A 14,421-nucleotide genomic window follows, 5' to 3' on the forward strand; every position below is an offset into this window, starting at 1 on the left:
TAACAATATGTAACCTTTTTAATACGTAATAAGAATTTTATAAATTCAACAAACATTTACCGAAATTCGCAACTAAAAAAAAAAAAAAACCACAAATCAACTTTTAAGATTATGTTTTTTATTTTTAATCTAAACCGCCTAAAACTCAATTTAATTTGCAGGTTTTAGAGCCTTCGACATCTTTGATTTTGGTAAAGGTGGCTTAACAGTAAAATGAAAGAAAAAAAAATAGAAGGGGAAAAAAAAATGTTGGAATTTTTAATCTTCTAACCCGAGTGGCGCGCCGCGTTCCCCCCTGTTTTAAGTTGTTTGCGTTAATCGTAAGACAGACATCCAGTACTTTAGATCTTCTCGGAAATTTTCGCTCATTTTAAGAAGAAAATCAAATTATGAAGAGCGTTGGAACACATTTAAAACTCTTTCCTTCGTGCAATTCGTCTTTATGATTATAAAATACCGAAATTTTTTTTCTTCTTAACTTCCCGCCAATATTTTACGCCAAGAAAACTCATTTCTTCAACAAACTTAACATTATTTACTCAATTTCTCAAAACATGCTAAGCGAAACAAAATGGGATTTGTTTGAGGTAGAATTTTATTTTGATTGAATTTGTCATTGAAATAATGTTAGAAATGATTATGCTTTAGAAAATAATGCATAATTGGAGGGTGTTTAACAATTAATTAGCAAAAAATCTGAAATTATTAGCAATTTTTGAAGTGAAAACATACGAAATATCCTATTGCAAAATTTATGTATTTTAAAAATATTTCATTTAGCATAGGACGATAATGTTTTAAATTATATACTTCAAAATGACTTTTAGAATTGAGTGAAATTAAAGTATAAGTTATTATCTCTTTCATCTAATCTATTTCATTTATATAATCAGAACAAAAACTGTTTTAACGAGGTAAAATTTCGTTTGAATAATTCGGTTGGTAACTTTCAAATATAAGTTATATCTTGCTTTCTAGTCATTTGAAAGATTTCTTATTAAAACAAATATTAACAAAATAAACAAAATGAAATTAATCTTATTGTTATTATTTCCCAATACACAGTAAATAGTAACCAATTATTTAAAAAATTAGCCTATATTACAACTATTAGTATTAAAATGTTCTATTCTGATACGAGCTTTATTGAAAAAATATAAACAACAGTATCAACTTAACACAAGTTTATTATGTTTTTCGAAAAAACATTGATACTTGGTTATAATAAATTAAGAATGTATATTTTATAATACTTTATCATTGATAGACAATCTAAATGTATGGAAATGACGATTAAATAATATAGAACTAAGAAAAAGTAAATATTCAGATGTATATTTTCTGATAGTTATTATTTATGGGCATAAAAAATGTTCATTAACTCATGTAAGTTAAAAATAAAAAGTTCCAATTGTTTGTGCATCCTGTAACGATAAACTATGCATCCTGTAACGATAAACTTCGATTTGGATTTATAAAAAAAACCAAGCTGAAGTTTCATGTTTTTAAAATAAAGAAAGGATATGCAGAGAGATATAAAAATGTTATGTTCAAACAACAAAAAAAAAGTGCAAATGCTAAGTGAGGAAAAAAAAAAAAAAACTAAATCCTACTTTTCAATCCCATTTTCAGTTTTAGCTGGTTTTCAAGATTATCTGAAATAAAAAAAAGGCCAAATTTAACTATTTTAAAAAACAATTTAACAATTTATTATAATATAAAACAATATTCAAACTATTTAAAAAAGCTTAATTTAAAAAAATTAATTAATTTGGAATAATAAAAAACAATATTAAGTTAATGGATTTTAGAAAATTTTATTTTAAATATACGACTACATCTTTTTTTGTGTATGAACATACATTTAAAGTTAATAAAAATCGTGAACATCGTGCTTTTTTTCATTTTTTTTTCAGAACGTTGGGATATATCAAAACAGTAACCTTAGGGAAAAGAAAGGGAAATAATTCCCTAACCAAATCGGATTTAAGACAGCAAATAATTCCCGCCAAAAGTTTCCAAGGTTGCTCCAAGGAACAAAAACAAATGAAAAAGCGGATGATGTCACAATTGATAAAAGCATCATCTTTCTAACTTTACACCAATTGAAAATATATTTGGTTTTAAATGTAATCAATTTTTTGTTTTAAACAGGTGTTTATATGAAATGACGAAATTGCATTACGATATATCTCGAAAATTCCTCCAAAATTTATTTGAGTAAAAATATGCGCCAATTTATTTCATCGTTTATTTGCGAACTATTTTTGCGAGTGAAACTAATAAACGAACGTTTTTTTTTCATTAGAAGGTTCAAGACTATTATACAAAATAACAATAATAATAATGAAAGTATCTTTTCATTAATAAATGATGTATTTATATAATTTTTGATATTGTTCAAAAGTTTTGTTTATAATCTGTTTATTATTGTTTGAAAAATCATTTTTAATATAAAAGAAAAGAGAATGAAAAAATATTCTAAAGCAGGTCTTGTCTTGCAAAGGGCTGCCTTGTCATTAAATAAAAAAGTTACATTTAATGTGAATATTCATTTTAAAAAAATAACTAATTTTTATGAAATTGTATAATTTTAGTAATTATTATTGCAATAATAAATATTAATGTATTATATAATTTTATATTAAATGTGAAACATTATTCATCATAAATATCGGTCTTGTAAGTTTATTTATTATATTCATATATATTTATTATATAAGTTTATATATTATTGTAAATTATTCACAGTTCCTTATTTTATATTTTAAACTTAAAAAACTCAAAAAATCAATTCAAAAAACTGAATTCAAAATTCAAAAAAGAGAAATAAGAAAGGTAACGACAAAAGTGCCAAAAATAGAAAAAATTTCAAGTAATATAAAATACATTTACTTTTGATAAAACTTATCAGATTCAGCCATGCGAAATATTTCGCTATAAAATCGAATGCTTTTAAATTTAAATGCAGTAAACAATACTCTTTATTGAAGAAAAAAAAAGTTGAAAAAACGTTTAGTTTGTCGAAACAAAACTGTTATGTATGATGCATAGCGTAAAAATACGCTAGCAAAACGACAACACAACCCTGAATAAGTAAAAGTCTACAGGGTGAGTCAAATAAAAACAGATATTCTATTTCAAAGAAACAGAAAAAATAGATGCAAAAAGAAATAAAGAAAAAGAAAGGGCTTTAAAATGCATAAAGTGGAATTTACTTTTTCGTGTATCGCACTTCAACAAGTCGTTTCAAACACCGAATTTAAATAAATACTTGACAAGCGGAAAAAAATATCGTCTGCAAAGCGGTTTTTTATTTTGGTATCTGGCAATGCAATTGCACTCGAATAAACTGAAGTGAGTTACTAAGCTACAATTTTAGCCACCTGCCGAAGAATACATTTTCTTTTTTATCAGAAACGAGCTTAAATTTAAAGAAAGGAAAATCTATTGGCATAAAATAATGTTTATGGAATATTTCTTTTTTTTTTTTCTATTTGAGTTTTTCTTTTTATGCAAGTCTACAATCGTCAAATCATTTTTACTTTTCTCCAATACAAGCTGTATGACGTGGAAATATGAAAAAAGATAAATGGATTTTTCGAACATTTTTTTTAAAGAAAATGTTGTTTTCAAAGGGGAAAAATATATGACAAATGATCGGCAATGAAAATATTAATAAAATGGGAGGAGTTGAGGGGAAAAAGAAAAAATATGATCACAGTCAAAAAATAGTCATTTTGACGTAAGAAAGCCGCCGAAAAGCTACATAAATATCTTTGACATCTTCATATTTCCTCTTTTATTTCCGTTGGTCAGTGAAATTTAAACTTTTTCATTTATCTTCTCCAACATTTGCTGAGTTTTCAATTTTTGACTCGAATCATATATCATCTTGTTGATAATGTGTAAGAAGCGGAAAAAACGGTGTGTCAAAATAAACTGATTTAAAAATTTCAAAATATCGTTTTTGAAATGTCAAAATAAAGAACATTATTTATTTTCGAAGATATTTGCTTCTGAACAATATAAGAAAAAATTTCTCCTTATAACAAAAGAAAAAAATGTATCATATAATTTTATTTCTAAAGCTTATCTGCTTTAAAAATGCTTATAGACCTGGCAGTAACGGCTATTGGTTTGCTTTTTTATAAATTAAAGAATAATATAAATTATGTTTGGAATAAAATGGCGTCTCTATGTTTTTCATGTCTACGATTTTTTATATTTTGTTTAAAGCAACTGTAGATTTGTTTTAAAATATGCATTATAAAAATACATTATATCGTAATCCAAATTTGATAACATATAACTCAAATTTTAAAGAGATTAGACATTTGAGATCGTTAAATTTTTTGATATTTAATTTTTTACATCTTAATGTCACAAAAAAGGAAGTTTCTCTTAATGAAAAAGAAAGGAAGTTCATTCTTCTTACAGTTTTAATCGGAAATTGTGTATTGTTCTTTCTTATAAACTTTAAAGAAACTGAAGATATGTTTTAAAGGATTATGTAAGTACCTTATCTCATACAACTTCGATTGTGAAATTGAAATTTTATTTTAATTTATATACTTTCATTAGGAATTGTCTCAGAAATTATGCCAGACATATCAATAAAATTTTTATTCACTTTTATTAATTTTTATAAACAAAATTTTATCAATGAAAGTTTTACACGTGTTTATCAAATAAACACACGTTTAACACTGCTAATTTTATCAATAAAATCTTATCACGTGTTTTTTTATCAAATAAACACAGGTTTAAAGCTGCAATTTCAAAAACTATTATTCATAATAAATTTTATTTATTTCATTTTTTAAAAAATAATAGAAAGCAGTAAAAATTAAGTGTAACTTAAGCTTATATTGAAAGTATTTCATAGTAATCGATGTTAATGAAATAGTATACGAGCATTAAAACTTTGGTTCAATTTTCACAGGATTGTTGAATCGTTAAATTTGATGACGTCAAAACATCAAATTTTACAGAGAAAGTGTTCGTGAATGTTTTGTGTGTGAACGAATTTGTTTAAATAATGCTGAAAGAAGGATCTTTAAAGCACACTTTCTCTTATATTTTTCTTTCTCTAATATTTTCCTTTTCTTATATTTTCTTTCTTCTCTTTTATTTAAAATGAACGAGAAATTTGAAGTAAAAGCTTTACTTTTTAATATTTTACAGCTAATTACATTTTGCTCAAACCAAAGCCTGAAATACTTTAGATTGAAAAAAACCTAATTTTTTCGTTTTATATGCTCTAAAAACTTTTTTTCCTGAAAAATACGTTAGTAATTTGTTAAAAAGAAAAATTATATAGAGAATCAAAAAATTCAATATCATTATTATCAAAAAATATTAAAATATTTCAGTGTAAAATATTATTAAAATATTTCAGTGAAAAATATTATTAAAATTTCACAGTGAAAAATATTATTAAAATATTTCAGTGGAAAATATTTTTAAAATATTTCAGTGAAAAAATTTAACCAAAGTTTTAATCTAATGCTTGTCAGATTTGTTAGATTTAGAACCAAGAAGAAACAAATATCAATCACTCAAAACTTAATTGAGCTACGTGTATTAATAATTTTGAATGTTCGTTTTTTAAAATTAAAAACGATATTTCCTCATCCGATATTTATTTTAAATTAAAAAAAATCACGATTCTGAAATTTCAACACTAATAAAATAATACCTAAAGTTATTTTTCATTCACAAAATGTTTTTTAATGTTTATAAATATTTAATGTTAAATAGTGAATTTTCAGTCAAAATCAGTTATAAATGAGGACCATAAAAGCATAGGAAAATCAAGTTAGAATATTTTCTTTCTTCAAATAACTCTGATTTTCACTAATGAAAATCATACTCATACTACAAAAGAAAATGAAAGCAAAAGATTTTAATTTTTCTCACTGATTAATTTCAGAGCTAACGAATACAGTACCCAAACAATGCTTAAAAATGGGAAGTTCAACTTGAAAAATAATAATTCTGATCTTTAAAAAATTCAGAATAAAAATTTTAATGTTGATAAAACACTGTTATAATAGTTTTATTAAATTGAGGAACATAAAAGCACTAGCAAATCGGCCTAAAAAAATTTTTCTTCTTCAAAAACCATTCATTTTTTCTCCTGAAAAAATACTCTCCTCTCCTCCAGTAGATGAAAACTCCAGCTCAATCAATTAAAAAAAATTTAACATTATATAGCTATAAACTTTAAAGCTTTTTTTTTTCATTAACTTGTATCAAATTTTAATCGCTATAGTAATTAAACTTGCTGAAATAAATGGGAAATATGATCAATAAAAAATAATTCCGATTCAATTGAAAAAAACTGTAATTTTAATCTCAAACTGATTTTAATTCGATAATCAAAAATTTCAATAACAATAAAATATTGTTATAATGGTTTTTTTTTAAATTAAAAATTCTGCTATCATTAAGTTTTCATAAATTATTTGAAAAAATAATTTGAGTAATAATTTGAATAAATAACATAAGAACACTAAAAAAATCCAGTTAAAATAATTCCTTTTCTTTAAACACTCATTTTTATAAGGAAAGTTATCCTCAAACGATTATCACAAAAAGAAACAGCAAAAGATAGATACTGCCCCTCCCCCCACCGATATCAAATTTAACAGGTACAGTACACAAGTATTGCTTAAAAAATGCAGGACGATCCTGATGAAGAAAAAAAATTAAGTCAGATTTTAAAAAAGACTAATTCGTAGATCAAAAATTTCAGTACTTATAAAATACTATAAAAATAGTTATTTGAATTGAGAATTTTAAATAAATAATTTCAAATTACACATCAGTTATAAATGAGAAACATTAAAACACTAGTAAATCTACCTAAAATATTTTTTTTTCTCCTTAAAAACCATTCATTTTCTCTAACGAAACTCATCCTCAAATGATTACCACAGAAAGAAAGAAACAGCAAAAGATTGATGATATATTTTTTTTTTCTTCCACCGGCCGATATCAGAACTAACGGGTACGTTACCCAAACACTGTGTAAAAAAAATGGAGGATTCTATTTAAAAAAAATAATCCCGATCCGCAAAAAGCACGGAGAAAAAGTATTCGAAAAGGGAAAAAGATTTTGCCAAAAAAAGATTCCCCCCCCCCTTTCCTACTTCTTCCAAACGCCTTCTTCTCTTTTCTAATATGGGCTGCGTACCTTTATAAAAGATAGATCGGCGTTTAAGCGATTTGCAAATATCTATGGCGCAAATGCGACCGTCAGTGCAGAAAAGTGTCGACCTAGCTTTTTCTGATAAATTGACGGAGAGTACTAGCTCATCGGGTCGATGTCGAAGAATCTGGGAGAAGGTATTTTTTATATATATTTTTTCTTTCATTTGGGATATATCTCTGCCTCCAGTCGCTCCAGTATAGAGCGCCACCTAGCCACGGAAGATGAAAGTCGAAGACGTTGTTATTCTCTGTACATTTTTTACGGCTTTTCGAACTCTACTTGAATAATAATACAGTCACTGCTGATGAGTAATTTCATTAAATCTCATATTACTTTTCAGAAGTATGTGGACTAAGTCTGATTAAATGCCTTATTTTAGCAAAAATGACTTCCAAATTTCTAAAATTTATTTCGTCACTTCTAGAATGAATAGAAAATTAGGAATCTAGAATGGGTAGAATTAGATTTAATTAGAAAGGAAATTATGAAATCTAGAATGAGTAGAATTAATTACAAAGGCTTTTTTCGAAACGTTTTGGAAAATCGTTGCGTATTCATAAAAAAATTTCCGATAAATTTCGAATATTTTTGCACTATATTCAACTTCAAAAAAATTAAAAACCAATTAATTCAAAAACAATTTATTAAAATTCAAAACCAACTAATTTTAGCAAAATAAAAAATAAAAACACATTTTTTTAGTTGCAATCATCTTTATTGTAATCCATTTACTTTTTGCTTAATTTTATTGCTTAAATTTATTAGCGATATCTGTTAAATTTTACGCATTTGAATTAATAACATAGGCACATTGAAATTATAATCATTTACGCTGTAAATTTCAATTGGATTAAAAAAAAACTATTTAATTAAAACCTCATATTAGTGAAACTATCTTTTTGTTGTTTTTGTTTTAAAAACTCCTGTTAAGTGCTTGTTTGCTTTTAAAACCTATTTAAATTGCTTTATTACAATAAACACTCCCATTAGATGCTTTTTCCCTCTGAATGTTCATGTAAATAGCATGTCTGCTTTAAAAAGTTCTCTTAGTAGCTTGTTAACTTTAAAAATCTGCTATTGGTTTCTGATTTGCTTTAAAAACTTATATTAGTTGCTTGCGTGATTTAAAAATTCATATTACTTGCTTTTTGGCTTTGAAAACTCGAATTTGCTGCTTAGTCGCTCAAAAAACTCACATTAGTTGCTGGATTACATTTAAAACACCTATTAGCTTAAAACACCCATATAAGTTGCGTGTTTGTTTTCTTAGCTTGCTTTTTAATTTTAAAAAACACGTTTGTTTGTGCTTATGAACAGGAATAAAATTTTGAATATGAAAGAAGCTGTGTGCAAACTTAACATAAGTTGAAATTTAAAATCATTTTAAAAACAGAAATCGAGTGTAAAGTATTTTCAAACAGACATAAAAACACGGTTTTATAGTGAAAATATTCCGTAATTCTGCGTTATTTCCGAATTATTGCGATAAGTTCTTTAAAACTAAAACTAGGTTTCGGTTCTTGCGATTGTTTCATTCTAAAGTGGGTGGTGCAGAAACAGAAACTGTTCTAGATTCTCTGACTGGTTTGATTCCAATTCCATTCCTCCAATTCCAATTGCATTCCGAAATGGAGCCTGCGCTCAAAAGATTTTTCTCCACTTCTCCAATAGCAGATGCGGAGAAAACTAAACGAAATCCGCCCCTGCGATTTGGCTGTCTTATTCCATGTCCAATCGCTATTCCTACATTCGAAATGGAAACGTCATTTATTCGAATGCGCACGCGCCCCGCAATTTACCAGGGCGTCGGCTGCCTCTGAAGCTTGCGGCTGCGTGCTTTTTTGTACCACTCAAATTTCAGGGAGGGGCCTTTAACTTTTCGGTTTCATTCGTCTCAGTTTAGTGTGTTATTAGAATTGTAGTAGATCATAGAATTTCGCTTACATCCCCCCGACCACAATTTATCGTGGGCGCACGATTAGATTGGTCAAGAGATAAACGGTGCAATTTTTTTTCTCTTGATTTAGAAAGTAAGTCACGTAGAAAACATCTGTAATATTGGGGATTCTTTCCATATTAACTAATGTGTGATTCTCAATAATTTGAAGACCCGTTATTTTAACACTTGCGTTTTTAGATTATTCATCACTAATGAAAAAGAAAAGAAAAACTGAAATTTTTTTGTAATATACAATGATAAACCACATTTTGAAAATTTTTAAGGGGAACATTTGAGAAAACTACAATTTCCATAAAAACAATAAGACGTTTTTTGAAAATTGTGCTGTTATATAATTTATTTTATAGCCATCGTTGAACAGCTGACCCAATTTTAAGTTTATTCGATGTTCAACTCCGTAGCCCGATAATTTTGAACCCAATCCAGAAGATATGGGAACTCTTGGATCAAATATTGGGAGAAATTCTTCTTTGTGGTGGACTTTTTGATGGAACTAACCCACATTTGCGTTACATTAAGAAGAAAACCACGAAAATATCAGGCTGTTATCCTTTTACGAACTATGCTACAATTATAGATCGAAAGTTTTGCTTTATTTTTTTTGATTTAAAATTTTGTTTTTGAATGACATGTGCTATACTAAGATGATTATTGGGTTATAAATTGTTGTAAAATAATATATTTTAATTGTGCGCAGTTTGAAAACCATTTTTAATCTATTTCTCATAAAACGTATGATTTTCATTGTTATTTTCGCATTAAAGCTACACTAATGGACTATGTGAAACATGACTAATAATAGTTTTGAAAAGTATTATTAAAAATAAAGAATTTAACTATATATTATAAATGGGGTATATTCAAGTGAAGTATAAGGATATAAATTAGATAGATTTTAAAGGAAGATTTTTTTATCGTATACATTATAATAACTAGAAACTGTGCATTTTATTTGCTTAAGTTTAAATAAAATTAAATGAAAGTTAAAATCAATTTCTTTTATGGCTGTAAAAAAACCTGCTTAAGTTGTTCTAAAAAAATTATTTTTTATACTTTTTTATAACACTAAATCCCTACAATTTTCATTCCGCACAAAAATATAATTATTTAAAAATTTGATACTGTAATAATGGCAAGTTTAAAAGATAAAATAATTACATAACTCATACTTTTAAAGAAAAATAAAATTAATCAATGTTAATATTCTTATTGCATGCAACATACTTTATTATATTTTGCTAAATTAAGATTCTATTTCTTAATTCCCTTCCCTTTCTATTCATTTCCCTTTTCCAAAATAATAATACAAAAAATCGTTTCTTATTTTTTAATAAATTTTAGAAACTTTAACTACTATATTTTATTTCAGTTTATAATGTTTAAAGTGTTCCGGTCGCTTGCATTTTCTTCTAAATTATCTTTCAAGATTAAGGGAAAAACAAAACAGTTTCATTAAGTTCTATCAATTGTTAAAAATATATATACATCTCCCAATTTATAATCTACCCCATATAAGAAGTAGAAATAGAAAAATAAACAGATCATTACAATCTACATTATAAAACAGACATGAATAAAAAAAAATCCACTTCGTCATAGCCGAACCCAAAAATCACCAACGATTCGTCAAAAAATACCAATTCAAACCAGGATTCGAATTATTACATGATAAGCGACAACACAGGTGCGGCCGCTATAACCAATTATCCGAAAAAGCTTCGTTATTTCAGTTAAAATGGCGGTAAACTGTCAAGAATATAAAGCATTGTTGCCAAACAGTAAAAAAGAAAATATTACTTACTTCTCGTCCTCTGTTCGTCCATCAGTTGCTTTTCTATACCTTCTCGAACTTCTCTCTCCCTTAAAAGTTCCATCTTCAGTTCAGCTAAAAAAAAGAACAAAATAATAAGAAAGAATGAAAATTAAGAATAAAAAAGGGAGTGGGTATCTAAATACTTTTTTCTGAGTAATTTCTCCGATTGTAATTTGGTTAGAGGGAGTCATTATACGAGTGTATGGGTATAAGTAATGAATATGGGTTTTATGGGTACGCCTAGTTATTATGATGTAAGGATTTGAGTATCCTATAGTGTGTTTTTGCAAGGGATTGGCTCTTTAGTTCGTAAACGTTTGCTTTGATATTGTTTCTGGAGGGAAAAATATATTACCCAGTTATACTTTTGGAACTTTTTGAGTTTATTTTGCTCTTTTATTTATTTCAGACAAGCGACAACAAGCTTTATATATCTTATTCTGCACAGTTAGGACATTTAGGCTCGTTAAACCATAATATGGTTTAAACCTGTTACAACCTTAATATATCGTTTAGTTGAATCATATTTTCATAGCTCTTAAGCTTGATTGTACGATTTCATAGTTCAAGTCAAGTGAAAACATGATTCAAATTAACATCTTATTGAGTCTGGCTACTCTGAATAGAAACCAACAAATCTCTAATTTCTATGCAAAAAGGCATTCAAAAACCTATAAATCATTCAGAGATAATTGTAAAACATTATTGCTGTTTTTTTTTTTTTTTTTAAACTTGATATGCAATTTCCTAAAAACAAAAAAAAATATAGTTGTTAATATTTGAAACAATCATTATTACTTTAAATTCTACGTTAAAAAAAGTTACTTCAATTAAATTTTCAAATATAGACCAAGTACAGCCATAACTTAAGTTACTGGTTAAAAATTCCTTTATATCTATAATTATTCTTTATCTTATTATATTTTTATCTTCTATTATTATTCGTTACATTATAATTATATCTTTATCTTGTATTAATAATAATTTTATTTTTTATGAGATCCATCGCCTTAGATAAATTAATAGTCTTGAATGAAAAAAATTCTGGAAAATATTCACAACTTGTTATCAGGTTTTGATTATATCGCAAACTTTGATCAGGTCGAAGTTCTGATTATATCGCAAAAAACCTACTCATATTATCATAAAATGCTTGGGTGAAACATTTTTAACGTTATAAATTCATGTGCTTTTTGATAAAATTTAACAATAAAATTTTCCATTACACAAGATTTATATCAATAGTTTTATAATAATTATAAAAGTGATGTATTTCATTGATTTTTATTTTGTTTAAGTAGGAAATAAATCATCATTCCATTCTCTACATCAGAAAGTTCCCTTTCTTTAAATTTTTTTTTCCTATAGAAAAAGACATAAAAAAATTTACTATCAAAGTCATGGAATAAGCAAATCAGAAGCTGTTATAATCAAGCACTTTTAAGAAAGAACATAAGATATTTGAATGATATGTAATTTTTACTCGTTCCCCTATGAGATAGGTAAAAAATAATACCAGATGACTCGTATCAATTTTATTTTGTTTTGATAACAATAATAACATAACGATACCGATTATGGGTATTGAAATCTATCAAGTTCTGTGTGCAGCATCTTATCTTTTCTAACGTTTCAAAATCATTTACTTAACTGCGTTTTTGTTCTTTTTCGCCAAAGGAAGAGCACTCCTTCAGATTCTTGTTGTAGAACAACCATCACTTAACGAGATAGTGCGAGAGTGTGTTTTCTTTATACTTCAAATAAATGCCTAACATGGTTAACAACTTCTTTCATGTGATTCGCTTTTAACCATCAATCTTTTAGATTCATTTAACTAGGTCTTTTTTATAAATTCAATTTTAGAGATTTTTGTTATCGATTGACGACTAGACCCATTATACCTGTATTTTTTATTTCATATATTTTACTTATCCTATTTTTTTTAGAAAAACTATAAATAGAACGATACAGTTTTTGAGAGTATAACGTACGTATATTAGCTGCTACTATATATGAAAATTTGTTGATTTTTGTAGTAGTTTTCCTTAAAAATTCTATTGCTAAAAAGCTACAAATACTCTACATTTTAAGTGTTAGAAAACTAGCTACTCCCTCTTTTACTTATTTGAGTACTAACTACTCCCGTTTTACGCGTTTGACAATTAATTACTCGCCTTTTTAAGTGTTTGAGTTTATCACTTGACTTATTACGCTTTTGACTACTAAATGCACCCTTTTTTATTTATTTGACAGCTAGATACTTCCTTTTTTTTTACGTATTTGAATACTAACTACTCCTATTTTATGTGTTTGGCAACTAATTTATTCCTTTTTTCCATGTTTGAGTATTAACAACCTTGATTTTTTTACGCGTTTAACGACTAACTACTTTTTTTTTACCCACTTGGCAACTAGTTACTCCTTCTTTTTACACATTCGAGTACTAACTACTTCCGTTTTACGCGTTTGACATCTAATTACTCCTTTTTCTACGTTTTTAAGTGTTTACCACTTGACTTATCACGTGTTTGATAACTAACTACTCCCTTTTTACTCACTTGACAACTAGCTACTCTCTTTTTTTTTTTACACATTTAAGTACAACTACTCCCGTTTTACATGTTTGACAAGGAATTACTAGGTTTTTGCATGTTTGACTACTAACCATTCCCTTCTTTAGGCATTGACTAGTAACTAATTATTCTCATTTTATTTATTTAACTACTAACTATACTACATAATAAAAATATTTGACTACTACATCATAGCTTTTATAACCTCATTATAGCTTTTTATAACCTGAAAAATTGTTTTTAGATAAAAACAGAATCAAGTTTGAAAACTCAAGACTATTGCGTATTACATCAACTTTATTTCATAAAGAGTTCAACTATTGTTTTTACTACATTTATTATATAATAATAAGTTAAAAATAAAAGAATATCAACGATATTTGTAAAGAGATTACTGAATAAATTCTAAATTTTTTTTTCAGACTACAATGATGCTCACGCGATCTTCACTTAGATTAAAAATAAGATTAAATCTGGTATAAATAATGATGAATATTTAAAACCATTATATCAAAGTAATTTATCAGATTTGTCTATTTATTAAGTACATAATTTCATTGTGTGGTTTTGTCATATTAGGCAAATTTAAATTAAACGCTATCATTGGTTATCATACCGTCTTATCTCATTTGCATATAATATGTGATATTTTCTTTAAAATGATGTCTCATGTCTTATTAATTTGATCTAGATAATATTAAAATATAGTCAAAACAGGGACTTTTAACTTTAAATTCATGCTGGAATATTATTTTCAATTATTATAACTTAAATTAAATTAATGTAAGTTAAAAATGGACATTAAGGAAACTTAATTTTTAAGGTTTTTCAGCTTATTATTATTTTTGGAATGAAT

General features: G+C 26.4%; 1 protein-coding gene across 7 annotated transcripts in view; it reads right to left on the reverse strand.

Annotated features, from left to right (window-relative positions):
• The window catches only part of LOC107453438 (dachshund homolog 1-like), a 241,414-nt gene that overhangs the window by 38,319 nt on the left and 188,674 nt on the right, over nucleotides 1-14,421 (reverse strand). For 4 of the 7 annotated variants that reach the window (NM_001323830.1, XM_071179323.2, XM_043040521.3 and 1 more), the window contains 1 exon segment: nucleotides 10,981-11,064. In NM_001323830.1, the coding sequence (NP_001310759.1) occupies nucleotides 10,981-11,064 (84 nt within the window). 7 annotated transcript variants of the gene reach the window in all.

The sequence above is a fragment of the Parasteatoda tepidariorum genome, chromosome 1 (assembly GCF_982258835.1).
Source record: "Parasteatoda tepidariorum strain Cologne lab strain chromosome 1, Ptep-v5.0, whole genome shotgun sequence".
NCBI lineage: Eukaryota > Metazoa > Arthropoda > Arachnida > Araneae > Theridiidae > Parasteatoda > Parasteatoda tepidariorum.